This window comes from Prionailurus bengalensis, chromosome C1 (assembly GCF_016509475.1).
Source record: "Prionailurus bengalensis isolate Pbe53 chromosome C1, Fcat_Pben_1.1_paternal_pri, whole genome shotgun sequence".
Taxonomy (NCBI): domain Eukaryota; kingdom Metazoa; phylum Chordata; class Mammalia; order Carnivora; family Felidae; genus Prionailurus; species Prionailurus bengalensis.
In genome coordinates, this window is record NC_057345.1 from 284,942 (window position 1) to 303,946 (window position 19,005).

Consider the following 19,005-nt stretch of genomic DNA (forward strand, 5'->3'; position numbering starts at 1 on the left):
CTCTTTCTCACCCGCCTGTGTCTGAGGCGCCAACAAAGCCGGAAGCACCTTGGAGAAGGTGTAGGCCGGCCCCCTGCCTGACACCATTACTCAGGGCAGGAAAGCGTTTCCAAAGGTTCTTCCCTAAATGCAAAGTAGCAACGATCACAGCACGCCAACACTCCGTTCTGGCAAAGTACGGCCCTCGCTACCTCGGCCGCGCACACCCAGCTCTGGACTTGCCGCGTGGCTCCCCGAGAGCAGCTTTTATAGTCCAGATCGCTGGCTTTTTTAGACGGTCTTCAAGTTGAGGAGGTGATAACATTGATGTGACATAAAGCTAACTTTCTCTGAGGCATCACATAGGTTCCATTGTTCTGGATGAACAAAACTCGTAGGGCAGAGGAAAACGACGTTCTAATGAATCCAGTGGGGGCATGTTAGGCCTTCTTAGGCCGAGCATCTGGAAAAATAGGGCGGTTTTGTTTTGCTTTTTTCTAGTAACCCAGATGAGATGCTTACGAGTCAGAGCAGCTGGCAGCATGCCGAATTAGCCAGAATAAGTGCAGGTTTATGAAAGTGCAAAGCAAACCTAAAGCGGGGACACAGTCGACCGTGAATTTTCCGACAGTTTGGTAATTTGCAAAGACCTCGTCCGCAAGACGGGTCGGTAAGAATGTCTTTGGTGAATCTGAGAGGAGGTAAACCGCCCAGAAGTCACCCCCGCTCCCGGGGCATCCGGTCTGTTCTCGGGCTCGGGCCAGCGTGGGCGCGGGGACATGGCGGGGAATGGCGGCCGGGAGGCCACTGGAGAGACGCCCTGCGTGCGGACGGGCCCGCTCGGCCGCCCCCACCCCGCCCCCACCCCGCGGCCTCTGGGCCCCGCTGGCCAGCGCGGTACACGGGGTTGGGTTTCAGCGCTTTGTTCTCCGTGCGGCCCTCGACGTTGATTAAGGCCCGTCAGGCAGGTTATCCGGCAAGTTAGTTTTTCACGCCGGGATCGCGTTCCCCGCCCACCCCACCCGTGCCTGTACAGGTGGGACCCGCCAAGGGCTGGGCAGGTGGGGCACTCGCTCTGCAAAGAGGAGTCTGGAGGGTGCTGCCCTGGGCCTCCCGATTCATTCCTTGATTTTCCCAAGCTAAGCCTGCTCAGAGTGGTGATGATTAACCAGACCCCACATCTGGGAACACAACGCTGGCTTCACTCCCTGCCAACAAGGGGCAGAGAAAGCACCATTTAGTTGCTCTGAAACAGGGAAGGTTTATTTCCACTCTTCGTATCTGCCCGTAGGAACTGCCCCGGGGGGCAGGATGGGCACAGGGTGGGCGCAGGAGGGTCGGGGATCTTGACCTCACGCTGAGCTGCACTCAGAGGCCAAGGCCAGGTGCTGGTCTCTCCTTGTGGATTTACAGGTTCTGAGTTCAGGAAGAGTGTGGGATTGTGTCCTGGAACTTAGGAGGGGGCACCCTGCTGCCCACCGGCCTGCCCCGGCTCTGTCCATGTATCTCTGTGTCCGTGCACCTCTTCCCCTCCTAGGTGACAGTGTCAGGGCTGATGAGTCGGTGGGCGGCAGACAGCTGGGGTGGCCTGTTCCCCTGGCTTGCCGCCAGGCCAGCTCTGGGCCCGTGGGGTCTCCAGGGCCTCGGGTGCTCCTCGGCCAAGGACACTAGGGACACCGGGCTCTGGCTCCAGAGGCCACACAGTGGGAGGCCGGTCTGTGCACAGCGGGCTGGCTACAAGGGAGGGACACCGGGCCCCCAGCCCCCACCGCCTTCCCCTGTAGCCTGGCAGCTGAGAGCAGAGCTGAAATTTAACTCAGCCCTGAAAGCACAGTTGAGACAGTTTCGCCTAGCTCAGAAAGAGGTAGAATTGCATCCCTAAAGCACACTGATTTTACAGGGTCTGTGGGACAGACCTGGAAAGGTGAGGTGTGGATCTGGAGCGGGGCAGGTGGTGACGGGGGCACAGGGCAAGAGACTGACCGTGGGCTCCACCCTCTGAGCCTGGACACAGCCACCCGGAGGCTCCAGGCTCCTGTGAAGCCGCCTTCCCATGCAGAGGACAGGCTTCTCACCTGTCCCCCCAACGCTGGGCCTATGTCACCGTCAGGTCCTCTGAGAAATGCTGGCTGTTCCTGAGGACAAATCTGGAGAACGAGGTGAACCTTGGCTAGGCAGGTGGACAGGCTTTGTTGTGGTCAGGCAGGTGGCCTGGGGAGAATCAGCATGGGCCCCACACCCCGTCTCTACAGCCTCTGTGGGTGGAAGGTGCCGGAAAACTTGAGAAGCTGCTCTGGCCCGCTCGCCAGGTCCAGGTGTCAGCCGTCACAGAGAAGGGACAAGAGGTTGGATGGGACCCCTCAGACTCCCCAGGGCAGGGGGCCAGGGTTCCCTCAGTTCCACTCAAGGCCCCAGGTGCGGACACAGAGCCGTCCTCTTCCTCGACCCCACTCTGAACTCTGAAGACTGGCCTGGCACGCACGGGCACGGGGTGGTGGTGGGGGTGCTCATCCTGCGTTCTGTACTTGGGCACAGGCTGGGCGGGGCTACCCCCTTGGTCCCTCCTCCAGGCCCAGCGCGGTCTCAGCCTCGGACCTCACGGCCGGCAGCAGCCAGAAGCCCAGGGCCACGGAGCAGTGGGGCGGGCAGACAGACCCACCTGTGACCTGGCCGGTGAGCGAGGCGGAGGGCCTGGGCCTTGGGGAATTCCCGCCCTGCTCGCTGGGGTGGGGCCGAGGAGGGGCCCCCCGTGCCGTCCTGCCTCAAGAGCCATGGCCCACTCCATCCTTGTCCCAACACCCTTCCGCGCCCTTGACAAGGGCACCAGGGGGCCGGGCTGGAGACAGCCATTGGGGCGGCGTCTGGGAGACAGAGGCTCATTGTCCAGCCTCAGCAGCCCTTCGGGTTTGAGACGCACTCACCTTCACCCGGACCCTGAGGGGGCAGGGCCCGATGTCCAGACCTTTCCCTGGGACCACTCTGTCCTTGCCTCCGGCAGGCAGGACACCCTGTCCCTCCTTGGGGCCACGTCCAGAGTCGATGGCCCCGCCGAGCTGGGCAGGGCTGGCTGGGCAGGAGGTCACCCTGTGGTCCTGGCCTTTAGGGGTTTCCAGGTGCTGCGGCCCAGCGCCGCCCCCCCCCCCCCAGGCTCCCCTGTGTCTGCCCAGCACTATGGCCTCAGGACGCCCGGGGACTCTCCTGAGCCCCCACCCTTCTGGGTCCCCTTCCCCCCTCCATGCCCTAAGAGGACGAACATGGTTCTGCCTCAGGCTGCTGACCACACCCCCCCGTGGGGCGGCCCCCAGACCCAGTTGGGGGCGGCCATCGCCATCTTACTGGGCAGCATTGGATGGTGTCAGGTCTCTAATACTGCCTGGTAATGATGACGGCGGGGCCCTGCACGCAGCGATGGGGCCGCCCTCCCCCAGCCCCAGGCCCCTCCCTTTCCCCACGCAGGCCCCACGCAGGCCCCAGCTCCCCGACAGACACCCTGAGTCGGCCCACCCACCCAGAGTTCCTCTGTCCCCTCCTGCCAGGTGGGGCTGTGGGGCAGAAAGGTGACCCCTCCCCTGGACCCAGGCATGTCTGAGTGCCCCTTCTTGGCGCCCCCAGAGTGAAAGGTGTCTTGCAGCTGCACTGAGCCCCCCCCCCCCCCAGGGATCCTGGATTAGGACGCTCAGGTATCAGGCCCTACCCACAACACCCCAGCAGGTGCTGCCACCACACCCGGCAGGTGTGGGCTGAGCGGGCCACAACAAAGGGCTCTGGAGGGCAAAGGCCCAGCCTGGGCCTCGGGGTGGCCCTAAGACAGCCCCAGGGCAGGCGGGCCACCTTGCAGACTGGCAACATCTCCAGCCTTGGTCCTGGGTCTCGAGCCCCAGGTCTCCTCGCTCCGGAGAAAGCAGGGAGGAGCCCTCGGGCCTCCCTGCCCGGGGATCCTCACCCCTTCCCACCTGGACCCTGCCTGCCCACGGGTGGGCACCAGGTGTCTGTCCCTGTCCTCGGGCCAAGGCGCCCCTGGGTCTCTGTGGGCATCTTACCGGACAGTGCTGGATTTCTTGGCTTGACTCTAACACTGTCTGGTAACGATGTTCAAAGGTGACCCACCGCCTGCCTGCCAGGAAGTGGCCCGAGGACACATCGTCCTAAGCTCCTGGACTCCAAAGACGGGCCAAGGGCCCAGAGCTGGCTTAGGGCTGGGCAGACAGCCTGTCTCCGCTGTGCAGCCCGGCGCATCGGGGCAGCCCCCACCTGCAGGTTGGTACCCCTCTGCCGTACCACTGAGCCCAGGCTGGGGACCCCTGGCTCCCTCCCGAGCTGAGTTCTCAGGGTGCTCTGACCCCCGGGGAGACACCATGAGGATTGGGACATTAGGACCGGAAAAGGGCCACCTGTCATGTCCTGGACACCAACCTCGTCCCGGGGCCCTGGCCCGCACACCCAGCCCCGCCTGCTCTGCCCCTGTGTGTTTGCCGCGGCGCTGAACTCAGGGCTGTCAGCAGAAGTGGAGATTGGGCCCAGTCAGCAGCCGCCTGAGGAAATGCATTTTCTGGCTGGCACAGAGTTGGCAACAGGCAGCCCCCAACTTCCCTTGGCAGCCCCTCCTGTCCACCCTACAGGGTCACCCATCGTGGCTGTCTAGGGCACCATGGCCAGTCCTGTGGGAGCTGGCCCCACCCTTAGAGGCCCCAGTCAAGTGAGGCCAGCCACGGGCGGTGGCCTCTCTCACACCAGGACTCTTACTCTACAAAGGGGAACTCACTCTCTTGGTCAACCAGGGATGCAGGAAGGACAACGGTGTGTCCAGGTGCCCCGGCCCAAACCCACGGTCAGAGGGCAGTGGACATTCTGTGCTGTTTCCCAACGAGAACAGAGTCTCCCACTCCCCCAACCAGCCCCCACGGTGTCACAGTCGAGAATGGGAACATTGTCTGCCATCGGCGAGGCCGGGATGGCCCTTTGTCTTATCTTTTTGATCTGAAGCCAGGATGCCAGCCTCCGGACCTGCCCAGCTGACTTGCACCGGGGCGGCCCCTCTAGGCCCCGGGAACCCCACCCTGTACTGGGTCCCCAGCCGGCCTCTAGGGAGGGAGGAGGGGTCCGACCCTGGCCTCACCGTTATTCATTAACCAGCCAAGAGGCGTTCAGGGAACTGGGGAGGGTGCCACAGTAAGCATACTCACGTTCAAGCGCAGGGAAACCAGATCATTCGCTCTGTAGCTACGCTCACAGGCACACGCACCTGGGGGGCTGCGTGCTGGGGCTGCCTTGGATCACAGGACTTCTGGGGGCCATTCTGCAGACTCAGGATGGTCGGGGGTCTCACTGCTTCCTCAGGGCAGGGCACTGCCATCCTGGAAGTGTTTGCCGCTGACTGGAGGCCGCCTGCACCACAGCCTGCCGATGGGTGTCTTACCAGACACGGTTAGATCTGGGTTCCATTGTCTAATACTGTCTGGTAATGCCGTTCATCCATGGCCTGACCACCGCTGGAGGAGGGGCCCCTGGAGGGACACCGGGTGGAGGGCGAGGCCCGTGGGCCTTTACGGGCCCATTAGTGGCCTTGAGCTAGGCAATGCACACCTGCCCAGGCCCAGGGCCCTCGTGTCCCCCACAGGGCATGGGCCATGCAGGACTTCCCCAGCCTCCAGACCCCAGACCCAGACCGGGGGAGCCCTCTGACCCCTCAGGGGGTCAAAATGGATACACAGCCATAATGGATTATCGGTGTAATAAAAGGTGAGAGGTGCGGAGGTGGCTGGCTTCTGTGCATCTCGGGTCCACGGGTGGATGGGGCCGTCAGGGTCTGTGAGCAGGCGAGGCAGACGTCATGCCGTTGGCACTGCCGTGGGGCCAGAAGAACCCCCGGGGGCTGCAGCCAGCTAGCCCCCTGGAGTCCCACCTAGAGCCCTCACCACCCCCCCACCTGTGCCAGGCAGGGGGGTCCTGAGGAGGACAAGACTGAAACAGCCCCAGGCCCCCAAACCTCCAACGCGGAGCAGGGAAGGGCACCCGTGGCCAGTAGTGCACCCAGACACCTCCCTGGGCCACACTGTCCCCCACCCCAGGCAGCACGAGGGGCGGGGCGGGGGGTACAAGCTACCTTTGCTTCCCTTTGTGGGCCTAAGCTCAAGACCCCACCAGGCCCCCACAGGCCCATCTCGGAGGCTTGGGCAGCCAGTCAAGGAGTGGCTTCCAGGTGCCAGACCATCAACATGGGGTTGAATCGGGGCAGGCAGCCCTTAATCTTCAGCTGCTCTCAGGCCCCCACCCTGCTCCCCGCTGCTCCCCTGTGAGAAGTCCTCTGAGAAGGACATCATGGAGATGTCCTCTGTCTAGAGCTATCCCCAAAACCAAACTTCTGGATGCTGATCCCACCCTCAGTCTCACGGCTGCTCCCCCGCCAAAGCCCCTTCTTCCCCCCTGAGAATTCCAAGTAGGTCCTGGGGTCTGCACATTGCTCAAGTGCTCTGCAGGCTGAGTCAGGAAGAGAGGACCTCTGGGGGCTCTGGGGGAGGCCCCCTCCCTGGTCCTTCCTCCTCTCCACCCCCTACTTCCCTCCTTCCATCACCAAGTCTCTCCTGAGCACCTGTGGCCAACTTGCACAGTTCTAGACGCCGGGGAGAGGAGGAACGTCCCTGAGGGGGTAGCAGGTGCGAGGAGGCTGGGGAGCAGGACACGTCAACTACGAGGGCTGTCAGTGTTGAAGAAGCCAGAGCAATCAAGAAGGTGGTGGTTGGGGGTGGGGGTGGGTAAAGCCGGCCCAGGAAGGCCTCTGGGATCAGATGACCAAGTGGGGACCATGCAGACACCCACGGGAACCAAGCAGAGGTACCGGAGGCTGCATGGAGTCCGATAGGAGGACTTTGGCCCACCGTCCAGGCAGCGCAGCCTGGCCCCAGACAAGGCGCCAACTGCCCACCTACCGCTTGGGCTCTTCCCCACTTTCCCTGGCCCCAGAGGTAGGGCTGGGCCACTGCCTCCTGTCCCCAGCACACCCCCCAGCTCAGAGGCCCCCAGCTGCCCACCTGCCCCCTAGGGGATGGCAGGTTAATGATCCTCCTGCCCTGCTCCAGGCTGCAGAGGCACAGTGACGCGCCCAGCCCCAGGCCATTACCACCGTGGGAAAGGCTGGGGCGGCACCCACACCATCCAGTTTGTCGGGTTATGAGGCAAGGTTTTGCAGTTTGAGCTCTTGTGTCAGTGCAGGCAAGGGGCCACCTTCCCAGAGCCCACAGGGACCCAGGGCGGTGGGCTGGCCCTCCAAGGGGTCTGGGCCCCTGGAAGTAAACTGGGGAGGGGCACGCTGGTTCCTGAGGGAAGACAAGTACGGGCGCTCTGTGCTCAGGCCAAGGGAAAGACCAGGGCCCCACTCCCCCACACCCTCTGCTGCCCGGGGAAGGCCCAGGCTGGCGGCCACTAGCCCTAGTCATTCAGGTCAAGGGTTTAGCTGCAGGAGCTCTCTGCCCTCCAGGCTGACCCACGGCCACCTTGGGGCGGAAAGTCTCAGACCACAGTCCAGCAGGACTGACCCCTGAAAGTCCCCAGTACCAGCACAGGCAGGCGAGGAGCCTGGGAGTGCACCAGCGTCGGCATGGAGTCAGGGAAGCCTCTCCACAGGGGGGGTTGTCCACAGGACACCCAAAGTAAGGAGCGGTTTAAAGGGTATATTAACCTCCAAGGGCCACGAACTGGGGGGCTTGAAGCAACAGAAATGCACTCTGTCCCAGCTCAGGAGGCCAGAGGTCAGAAATCAAGGTGGGGGGGTGGGGGCACTCCCTCTGGAGTCTCCAGGGGAGGGTCCTTCCTGCCTCCTCCGGCCTCTGGTGGCTCCAGGCGTCCCTGGGCTCGTGGCCACACCACTCCAGCCTCTGTCCCCCATCTTCACGTGACTTCTCCTGGGTCTCCTCTCTCTGCCTCCCTCTTGTGAGGACACTGGCCATCGGATTTAGGGCCCACCAGATAATCCAGGAGGATCTCATCTCAAGACCCTCAATCACATCTGCAAATACCTTTTTTCCAAGTAAGGTCACATCTGCAGGTTCTGGGGCTTCGGACGTGGACACATTTGGGGGGACACCATCCAGCCCTGCAAGAAGCAAGTGAAGGCACCCTAAGCAGAGACGCCCTTGACCCACACAAGACCCTGGAGGGTGGCGAGGCCACGTGGCTGGACGGTGGACACCACATGAGAGGCTGTGGTAAGCGGAGATGAAACAGAGCACGTAAAACAGGGAACGCGAAAACCTTTACGGGGTCGGGTCTGGGGTTCCAGGCGTGGGTTTTGGGGTCTTCAGAAGGCTCAGGGATGATCGCGTGAAGGATGCAAGGCCCGTGTGGGGACTGTGCACATAAGGCCCCTGCTCCAGCCACAGCCCCACCCCACCTCCCACCAAAGCCCCCCCCCCCCCACTAGCTCCCCGTGGAGCCTGGCCTCCTGCCCCTCCCACCTGCTTGCCTCTGGGCCACTGGGTGATTGTTGCCCAGAGACGGTTGCCAGGCCACCACTGTTGTTTCCCCGGCAGAGGGCTTACACCACCTTGTTGGGCAGGTAAGAGGGACAGGCGGGCCACCGGCACAGGTCCTCGCTGAGTGTGAGGGCTGGGGCCACCATCCCATGTCCCCTACCCACCTGGCTGCCAAGGACCCTGTGGGTTCTCTCAGTTCGCTCTGTCAAGAGCAGAAGGGACATGAAGGAGGGTGGGGAGAGGGGCGTCCTGGCTGAGATGAGCCCCCTCTGCAGAGGGCCCACCCCCCCAGCACCACAGCGTGAGGGTCACAAACCCCCAGGCCGGGCCAAGAGGAGCCTGTCTCCTGGGGGGGATGGGGTGGCTCCTCAGGACGAGCCCCTTTGCCCAGGGGCTGTTTGCTTCCTTGGGCCAATTGCCCACAGGGCGTCCTCCCAGACAGCCCGCCCCCAGCCGGGAGGCACCAGCCCATCAAACGTCAGCACCTCCCGAGCAACCCACGATGACACGTGTGTCTGGGGAGAAGACGCGCGGCAGGACACTGACGTCTTCTCGTTTCCTTGAACATTTCCTCCAGGTTTGCCAGGGCCTGCCTTCCATCCTCTACCGGGGTGCCGCTTCCTGCCAGTCTTTCTACCTGACCAGGTAAAAAGTTTATTTCAAAATTTACTCTAAAGTCGAGCTTTCACCTGCCCCGGGCTTCTGCAGGCCGCACGTGATGTGGGGGCCATCCTCTGCTGTGGGGGGCTCCCATCCTGCGACTCTTGTGATAAATGCGTTCCGTGAACGTCTTTGAGCATAAAGCTTTGCATCTGTATTTAGAATGACACTCTGACAAGTGCAGGCACTAGAGAGAAGGCTCGCAGGGCCAGGAGGTCGGACATGCACACCTCCCACCCCCACCCGTTACGCCCCTGCCAGCCACAGACGTCACACGTCCCCACCTGTGTGCACACCCGGTGGGCCTTTTTTTCTTTTTTCTCTCTTAACCTTTGTTAATTTGAATGACAAGGAATGAAGATTCACGGCTTATTTCTTTGTGAATGTAATAAACACAGGTTTTCCCACCATCAGTAGAGCAACCCTATGAACGCTTTCATAAGCCAAGATGCTGTAAAGCAAAGAGGCGTATGGGAAAAAATGTTAGCGCGTCCAGACCCAAAAAATAACCTTTCTTAGGCTTTTCTGATACCTTAGGGTACATCTTGCTAATGGACGCCCAACATAAGTTGAGATAAAGCCCAGATCCTCACAGACACAGCTCAGAGCTCTGGGTCTGTACCTGGGGTGCTGAGGGCGGTTCCCAGGAAGGAGCTGGGCGGGCCGGCCAGCTGTCCGCTGCCTCTGTAAGGGCACGCTGCAAAACAAACCGCTGAACGCTCTTTTCTCTTTTCGCCTTTGTCCGTAAAGGCAAAGAGCCTCTTCGGACTTCTTTCAGTTAGCAAAAGCAGGTACCAATGTGGGTCCTGCTAAGTTAAAAGTGAAGCGGTGTAACTCGAACTTGCAGAAAGCCAGGGCGGAGGGGGATCCCGCACCGAGTTAGGAAAGCCAGGTGGAGGCGTGGCGGCCGCGCTTACTTCTGCAGAGTGCGCCCACGCTGCCAAGCCTCCAGATCCGCTGCGGAAGTTCCCCGTCCACTCTGGGCGGTGGAAGGCGCGGCTTGCACACGCTCTGCTCCCTCCGGAGCCGACCACCGCCCCGTTGTTCACTTGCTTCTCTTCCGGCCGTTCTCTAGTCGTGCCCGAATGTCGCCACGTCCTCCTCGCCATTACCACCGCTAGCCCACATTGACACGTGTCACGTGTATAATAAGCCCTCTGTCTTCGCAGCAGCCCCATCAGGCTGCTGTCCCCGCCAACCCACTTTACAGGTGAAGAAAGAGAGGCACAGAGAGATGAGGCGAACTGCTGAGGAACTTCCCTGGGGGAGATGTCCGGAACTTCTCTGACCATGCTCCTCCAGGGGCCCTGGATGTACCCCCTCTGACCCTTCTGCCTCTCAGGGCTCCTGGCAGTCCGGTGCCGGGTGCCCCACAGATGCCAGCTTAACTCCATTTTCCTCCGGCTCTCATGTTTGTGTCTTCCCGGACAGTTTCCTTGCCCTGAATTTCCAACCCTTCTGTTGCATTTTTATTTCCACGAGCTCTTTCGTAGTCTGGACCCCTTGTTCTGGTGGCATCCAGCCCTCTTTCAGGGGCGACGACTCTCCCGTTCACAACCCAGCACATTCCAGGGGTTGCCTTCCTTCAACTCCCGGTCATCCGTTTCTCCCCACCTCTTCCACTTCCTGTGCGCGCGTGCGTGACTGTGCGCGTGGCGCTCCCACTCACACCTGGGGGGCCTCCTCCTGTGGACCCCATGGCCACTCACTCAAGCTGCTGAGGGACGGTATTGGACATGAGTACCTTTGGGGGAGGTCATCCCAGCAGGACTCCTGGGACTTGCTGCTGGGTTCCCGGAACACATGGGAGGGGGCTGGGGTGCACGCACCCACATGCTCACGTTCTCCCTGTTTTCGGCAGGCTTGTATCGCCCCAGCCATGCCGGACCAGGTCCAGCCCCCACACTCAGCACCCTCCCAGGAACCCTCCCATTCTGGGTGGGCCACGGCTGGGGCAAGGGGCTCTGGGCCATCCACACGTGCTCAGCCCACCCCTCAGCAGAGGTGTGAGGCTCCCCCCAACCCCAGCCCACCTCCCATAATCGCGTTGACAGCTATTCAGTGTGTTCCTCTCCTCTCCTAAGGGGGGACTAAAGTATTTCTTGGGTGACCAGCTGGTGTGTTTGCAGAGTGACTGTCCTCTCTGGATAGTGACCTGCCGACACCTGATTTGTCCTTCTCTGTCCTGCCAACTCCACAGTGTGCTTGCCTCCCCACTGCTTGTCTTTTTCTTTTTTTTTTTTTTTTTTTTTTTTTTTTTTTTAATTTTTTTTCAACGTTTATTTATTTTTGGGACAGAGAGAGGCAGAGCATGAACGGGGGAGGGGCAGAGAGAGAGGGAGACACAGAATCAGAAACAGGCTCCAGGCTCTGAGCCATCAGCCCAGAGCCTGACGCGGGGCTCGAACTCGCAGACGGCGAGATCGTGACCTGGCTGAAGTCGGACGCTTAACCGACTGCGCCACCCAGGCGCCCCTGCTTGTCTTTTTCAATCCTTTCTAAAGTCTTCACCCCCAAGCAGCCCCCAAACCGGGACGGACCCATCAAAGAATAGCTAAAATTCCCTGAAATGGCCCCAAGTTGGCCACAAGGGAAAGGGCACTCAAAAGGGGGCGTCGTCTCGGGACAGGGCCCAGAGCAGCCGTGAAGATGCTGCCAGGCACCTCACTGCCCAGTCCCACTTCAGACACACGTGCCACCCTCAGCTCCGAAGACCTGACAGCCGGCACCACCGAGGCCAAGCACTGCAATGCCAGACACATGGTCCCTGCAGGGAAAGCCTCGCCTGGAATAAACAGGATGCCGAGATGACCCTGCCTCCACAGGGCACCAGGCCCCACGGTCACCGCAGAGACAGGAGCCAGCCACAAGCAGAGGCCCAAGTCCAGGACCCCGGGAGGCACCGCTCCCTGAGGCTAGGACCGAGGACTGCCCAAAGGTCCCACAGAGGGGTGGGGCTGGTGTCTTCCCAGAGCTGCCCCCGCCCTTGTGCTCCCACCCCTGCAGCCCGCAGCCGCAGCCGCTTCATCTATCATCGGGGACCACCCACTAGGACCCACGTCAGCAGGAAGAGGGGCAAGTGGTCCAGGATTGCAGGGGTCCGGCGGAGCCACACCCGGGTGCCAGGTGAATGCAGCCCTGGGCCTGTCCAGTGCCTCCCTGGGGACAGGCACCCCATCCCCAGGGAAAGCATTCCCATCAGGGGACCACATATAGCCATTCACTGGGAGGGGGGCCAGGAGAAGGCCAGGCACTGGGTGTGGGGTCTGCGCCAGCTGAGCAGGAGAGAGGACAGCAGAGCCGGGGTCGGAACAGGCACAGAGAGGGGACACAGCAGCGCTCCACGGTCTGGAGGCACCACCACGAGGGGCAGCCGTAGCAGGCACTGCCCCTGCCTGGCCCAGAACCCAGCCACTGTCCAGGACATGCCTGGGCCCATCTCCCCTGCCTGACATGGGTCACCCATGACATCACTGATACACATTGTGACCCCCACTCTCCTGGGCACGTGCCTGCACCACGTCTCCCCCCAGCTGCAGCCTCACAGCCTAGCTCTCCCCTACACGGAGCCCCCAGCCTGTTGGTAAGCAGGGACCCTGCCCTCTCCAAGGCCGGCCCTGGCTGGTGATGACTCTCCCCTCTTGCCCAAGACACGCTCAGGCCCACTGGTCAGGACTGAGATGGGCCCAGGCGGCCGGGGGTACTGCCCAGGGGCTACTAGAAATGGGCAGGGTGGCCAGATTCACCGCGGGCACCTCCCCCAGCCACCCCCTCGGACCCCGCCCCGTTCATAGGCTGGGCCCACGAAAGACCGATGGGGAGCAGCCAAGAGGAGCAGCCCCTGCACCTGCCAGGCCAGTCGGGCCAAGACGCAGGTGGGCTTGGGGCAGGGGCAGGGCCAGGGGACGGGAGCCCTCCAGCCAGGCCAGAGCCTCTGACACCCCGCCCCCCCCCCCCTGCCCATAGACCTCCTGGACGCTGCCGACACCGCCAGGCCTCAGGCCTCTCTCCTGGAGAGGCACCTGGCAGAGGGGGAGAGGCAGCTGCACGGCAGTGGGCAAGGGCCCTATTTCTACATCGGAGGCACCAACGGGGCCTCCATGTGAGTGGAGGCCTCGGGCTGGGCCCTGCCCCACTGCCCTCAGGGCCCCACGTCCCCTCCGCTGGCACACCTGCCCACCCCCGGGCTCCCGAGGCCCCCGCGGCCACCGCTGCCCCTGTGCCTCCACAGCATCAGCTCCTACTGCAAGGGCAAGGGCTGGCAGCGCATTGAGGACAGCCGGCGGGAGGACTACAAGCTGAAGTGGTGCGAGGTCAAGTGCAGAGACAGCTACTACAGCTTCCGGGAAGGTAGCAGGGGAGGGGCCGCGGGATCCGGCACAGCCTGCAAGAGCCCCCGGGCCAGGGCCGGGGGCCGGGTGGTGCCATTGCCCTCCACCCGGGGAGGTGGTGGCCACAGGGGCGGGGGGAGGCTGTGGTGGCCCCGCAGCCCCGCATGCCAGCCGGGCCTCCACCCGCCAGGCGAACAGCTGCTCTACCAGCTCCCCAACAACAAGCTCCTCACCACCAAGATTGGGCTGCTCAGTGCCCTGAGGGAGTACTCGAGGGCCGTGAGCAGGACCCACAAGACATCGCCGTGTGCCCGGGCCAAGTAAGCCTGCCCCGGCCCTCCGGGACCCGCCACCAACTCACCGCACACCCACGTGTCCTCCCCCGCCACACCCCGTCCCGCGAACCCACCGTCGCCCTCTGCTCAGCGGCACCACCATCCATCGGACGGACGTGCCAGCCGCTGGTCCTGAACACCCTCCGTGGGACCAGCCCGCTCCCCGTTCTGTCTGTTCACCTACATCCATGCACCCCCAAATACCTGCCGCCCACTCCATCTGCCCACCCCCCGGACCAGGCAGCGATCTGTGCACACACCCACCGCGGTCCACCCACCCTAATGCGTCCCCCAGAACCTCCCACACCCCTGCCACCTGCTCCCCTCCCCCCACCCACCACACAGCCCTGCCTGAGCCGCTGTGGGTCTTCATCCGACTACCGTCCGCTCATCTGCCTGCCCATCCAACCAGCCGTGCACCACCCGCCTCCCCCGTCCGCCCTCCACCAGGCAGGCAGCCCCCCCACTTACCTGGCCATCCGTGACCTCACCGTACATCTACGTGTCCAGCCGTCCACCTCCATCCTACCCAGTTCTGCCAACAAATCTAATCGATCGCCTCCAAGCATCTGTCTACCCACCGGACCACCTGCCCATCCACCCACCTACTTCCATCCAAAATCCATTTACCCAACCACCCACCTATCCACACCCACGCCTCCTCACCTCTCCCGACACCCATCCGTCCATTCTCCACACACTACCGAGTGCCCGCTCAGCCCAGGCCCTGTGTCCCCCTGGGGTACAGATCCAGAAAGGACACAACCTCCGCCCTTGAGGAGCTCGCGTGGACCAGCCCCGGATGCTTTGGGCCACAGAGGTAGCAGCATTCAGCCCAGCTGGGAGGAGCCATTCTGCCCTAAATTGAAGGACGGCCTGGCGGTTACAGGGCACCCCAAGCCAGGGGAAGAGGTCTGGACTGGGCCGGGGTGCTCAGGGACTCATGCAGACCATTCACTGCGTGCTGGGCACTGTCCTAGCCTGGGGACACAGCTCTGAACTGTCCACTCACAATGCCTGAGGGGGCGCGGGGAACAGCAAGGAGGTGGGAGAGGGGCCAGGATGTGAGTGAGGCAGCCTGCAGCCCGTAGAGAAGCCAGGTGTGCAAGGACCCCGAAAAGAGTGCTCCTGGCAGAGGCAACCAGCCTTCCAGTGGACCTGTCCCTCCAGCTGCCCCCAGGTCAGACCCCTAGGAAGGCTGGCTTTTCTAGGCTGGCTAGTCTAGGGCGAGGGGACAGCCTTCCCTGTGTCTTCCCCACGCCCCCTGCTCTGCCAGAGTCCTGAAAATGGAAGAATTTTTCCCAGAGACCTACCGTCTGGACATCAGGGACGAGAGAGAGGCTTTCTTCACTCTCTTTGATGGTGAGAGGTCACTGGACGCCAGGCCCGCTCTGGGCAGAGAGGTTCAGGAACGGACCAAGGACCTGGCTCCATTAGGGCAGGGTCAGGCCTGGCGGAGTCGTGGCGGGGGCGTGGTCATGGAGAAGGGTGGAGCCAGGTAGGCGTGGTCTGGGCTGAGGCTGCCGCGATGGGTCAAGGTGAAGGGTCAAGGCCGGACCTTGTGGAGGCGGAGCCTGGTAGGGGGCGGGACCATGGCCGGGAGGGCTGTTGGGGGCGTGGCTGGGCGTGGTCAGAACGGGGCGGGGCCAGCCAGGAGCTCAGGTGGTTCTTCCCACAGAAAATCAGACGTGGATCTGCAAGCCCACGGCCTCCAACCAGGGCAAAGGCATCTTCCTGCTCAGGAACCAGGAGGAAGTCGCCGCCCTGCAAGTCAAGACCCAGAGCATTGAGGACGACCCCATCTACCGCAAGATGCCGTTCCGGGCGCCTCAGGCGCGGGTCGTGCAGAGGTGTTGGGCAAGGGCACCACAAAGGGCGTCGGTCAGGGTGGCGCTGACCCCGGGCCCCGCTGGTGCCTGGGAGCGCGGGCTTGGAAATGGAAAGCTGCGGTGCCCCCAGCTGGGCCTCTGTGTGGCCAGCAGAAGTGGGGGTGTCACATGTCGTCCGGGTTGATAGAGATGCCCCCCACACACACACACAGACACAGGCTCCTGGACACTGGGCACGGCAGAGAGGGCTCAGGCAGTTTGCTCCTGCAGGAAGGCCAGCCTCTGTTCTGTCCCCAGCCCAGCCAGCCGCGGCCTGCAGGCTGCAGCCAGAGGGACCACCCCTCCCCTGCTCCCTGGGCCCCTGGGCAGGGTCTTGACTCACAGCCTCACATGGGGAGGTGGATGGGTGGCAATGTGGCCTCACAAAGGTCCCTCCGGACCTCCACATCCACCAGGATGGCTGCTGCCACAACTACGTTCTCCTGCCCCTTGGGCACCCCAGATCATGCAGTGGGCTGAGATTCAGGGGCCAGACCCTCCCTCCCAATTCCCTGACTTGTTCAGGCTCAGAAATGTCCCCTTAACGATGGACACTCACTCAGCCAGAAGAGAGGGCCCACAGATCACACCTGGGACAAGTGGTGCTGAGGAACTGGTCTGGGGGGCCAAGGGGACACAGGATAGGCCAGCCATGTGCTCAGCCCCCATGTGTCCCCCAGGTACATCCAGAACCCACTGCTACTGGATGGGAAGAAGTTTGACGTGCGTTCCTACCTGCTCATCGCCTGTGCCATGCCGTACATGGTCTTCTTTGGTCACGGCTATGCCCGCCTCACTCTCAGCCTTTATGACCCCCATTCCAGCGACCTCAGTGGCCACTTGACCAACCAGGTAAGGGCACCCCACAGATGAGGGCCCTCTCTGAAGCTTTGGGACAAGATCATTGCTTGGGACGCAGAGGAGAGTTCAGCTATAGGCGGAAGCTCAGACCCAGAGGTGGCAGGGGCCCGGAGGTGGCCCAGGCCTGGTGGTGATCCCGGGCTGCCCTGCTCGCAGTCGGCACCACCTCTCACCTTCAGCCAGGGAAGGGCATCCTGGTGAAATGACTGATGACTGAGAGCCCTGCACCCCTGACCCCCAGCTTGGTTCCCTCTAGGTGTGGATGGGGTGTGGGTAGGGGTAGGAAATGAGGTCTCTGAGGACCTCCGTGGAGAGATCCTGTAGGCAGAGGTCTCTACGGAAGGATCTTCATGAGAGGATCTAGGTGGGGGCCTTCCATGAGGATCTGTGGGAGACTTGACGGTTGAGAGGGTCTCATGGAAGAAAGTGCTGGGGAGGGTCTCAGCAGGCAGTGTCACCGCAGGGTGTCCTGGGGTGGTCAGGACCTCTGTGGACTCACTGGGTAGCTGGGTTAGCGTGAGGCTCTCTTTAGGGGCCTTCAGCAGGGGCAGGGCCTCTGGGTGTTCTGGAGTGGTGGGCTCCAGATGCTGCACTGCCCCCCAGTTCATGCAGAAGAAGAGCCCCCTGTACATGCTGCTCAAGGAGGACACGGTATGGAGCATGGACCACCTCAACCGCTACATCAACGACAAATTCCGGAAGACCAAGGGACTCCCTAGGGACTGGGTCTTTACTACCTTTACGGTCCGTGTGCTTCTTCCCGGTGCCAGCCTGTGGGGAGGGGGTAAGGGTCAAGACCCCTTAGGGCACATGAGGGGTAGGTGCTGGGCACAAGGTGCTCGGGAAGTCCCTGAGGGCATGCACCTGCATGGAAGTGTGCCTCACGTGTGTCTACGTGTGTGCTGTGGGTGTGGAGGCTGGCCACTCGGAGGGGCTCCAGCTTCTCTCTGTCTCTTTCTCTTTCTCTCACTGTCGACAATTCACATGACATGAAGTTCACCATTTTAAAGTGTACACTTCAGTGGTTTTTAGCATATTCACAAAGTCGTGCAGTTATCACCACCTAATTCCTCAAAAAGAAACCCCATACCCACCATCAGACTCTCATCACCTCCCTCCAGTCCCTGGCACCCACTCATCTACTTTTGTCCCTATGGGTTTCCCTGTTCTGGGCATTTCATAATAATGGAATCATACAATATGGGCCCGTACTTTATTCCTTTCTGTGACTCAACGCTATTTCATAGTAGGGACATACAATTTGCTTTGGTAAACATTTGTCACCTGATGGACATTTGGGCTGTTTCCACTTTCTGTCTATTTCGAGTAACACTGCTGTAAATATTCATGTGCAAGTTTATGCATGAACATATTTTCAGTTCTTTTGGGTATATATCTAGCAATGCTATCGTGAGGTCATATGGTAACTTAGGTTTAACTTTCTGAGGAACTACCAAACTGTTTTCCACAGTGGCTGCGATATTTCACATTCCCACCAGCAATACATAAAGGTTCCAATTTCTCCACATCCTTACCAACACATGTTATTTTTTCTTTTTCTTTTTCTTTCTTAGTCATCCAGTGAGTGTGAAGTGGGGTCTCATTGTGGTTTTGATTGATGTTGAGCATCTTTTCGTAAGCTTATTGGCCATTTGCAGGTCTGCTTTAGAAAAATTTCTATTCAGCTCACTTGTCCATTCTTCTTTGTTAGGCTGTAAGAGCTTTTTATATATTCTGGATACTAGACCCTTATCAAATATGTGATTTGCAAATATTTCTCCTGTTCTTGTCTTTTCACTTTATTGATAATGTCCTTTGTCTTGCACAAAATTTTAGATTTTGATGAAGTCCAATTTGTCTATTTTTTTCTTTTTTTTTTTTAATGTTTATTTATTTTTGAGAGAGAGGGAGAGGGAGACACAGAATCTGAAGCAGGCTCCAGGCTCTGAGCTGTTAGCACAAAGCCCAACATGGGGCTCGAACTCACAAACCATGAGCTAATGACCTGAGCTGAAGTCGGACACTTAACAGACTGAGCCACCCAGGTGCCCCTAATTTGTATTTTTAATTTGGTTATTCATGCCTTTGATGTCATATATAAGAATTCATTACCGGGGGCGCCTGGGTGGCGCAGTCGGTTAAGCGTCCGACTTCAGCCAGGTCACGATCTCGCGGTCCCGGAGTTCGAGCCCCGCGTCAGGCTCTGGGCTAATGGCTCAGAGCCTGGAGCCTGTTTCCCATTCTGTGTCTCCCTCTCTCTCTGCCCCTCCCCCGTTCATGCTCTGTCTCTCTCTGTCTCAAAAATAAATAAACGTTTAAAAAAAAAAAAAAAAAAAAAAAGAATTCATTGCCAAATCCAAAGTCACAAAGATTTGTACCTGTGTGTTTTCTTCTAAAAGTTTTATCATTTAGCTCTCAGATCACTGCTCCATTTTGAATTAACTTTTGTATGGTGTGAGGTAGGGGTTCAACTTTATTCTTTCGTGTGTGGATATCCAGCTTT

At 60.7% G+C, this 19,005-nt stretch overlaps 1 protein-coding gene across 1 annotated transcript in view; it reads left to right on the forward strand.

The window, feature by feature from the left end:
* Positions 1 to 19,005, forward strand: part of TTLL10 (tubulin tyrosine ligase like 10) — a 60,642-nt gene that overhangs the window by 32,924 nt on the left and 8,713 nt on the right. Inside the window, exons 2-13 of the mRNA XM_043573495.1 lie at positions 8,021 to 8,180; positions 9,025 to 9,092; positions 11,933 to 12,233; positions 12,902 to 12,982; positions 13,074 to 13,209; positions 13,339 to 13,457; positions 13,629 to 13,758; positions 14,522 to 14,593; positions 15,050 to 15,135; positions 15,452 to 15,623; positions 16,322 to 16,493; positions 17,106 to 17,246. Of these exons, the coding sequence (XP_043429430.1) occupies positions 8,168 to 8,180; positions 9,025 to 9,092; positions 11,933 to 12,233; positions 12,902 to 12,982; positions 13,074 to 13,209; positions 13,339 to 13,457; positions 13,629 to 13,758; positions 14,522 to 14,593; positions 15,050 to 15,135; positions 15,452 to 15,623; positions 16,322 to 16,493; positions 17,106 to 17,246 (1,491 nt within the window). The 5' untranslated portion in view covers positions 8,021 to 8,167. The remainder of the gene's footprint in view (positions 1 to 8,020; positions 8,181 to 9,024; positions 9,093 to 11,932; positions 12,234 to 12,901; positions 12,983 to 13,073; positions 13,210 to 13,338; positions 13,458 to 13,628; positions 13,759 to 14,521; positions 14,594 to 15,049; positions 15,136 to 15,451; positions 15,624 to 16,321; positions 16,494 to 17,105; positions 17,247 to 19,005) is intronic.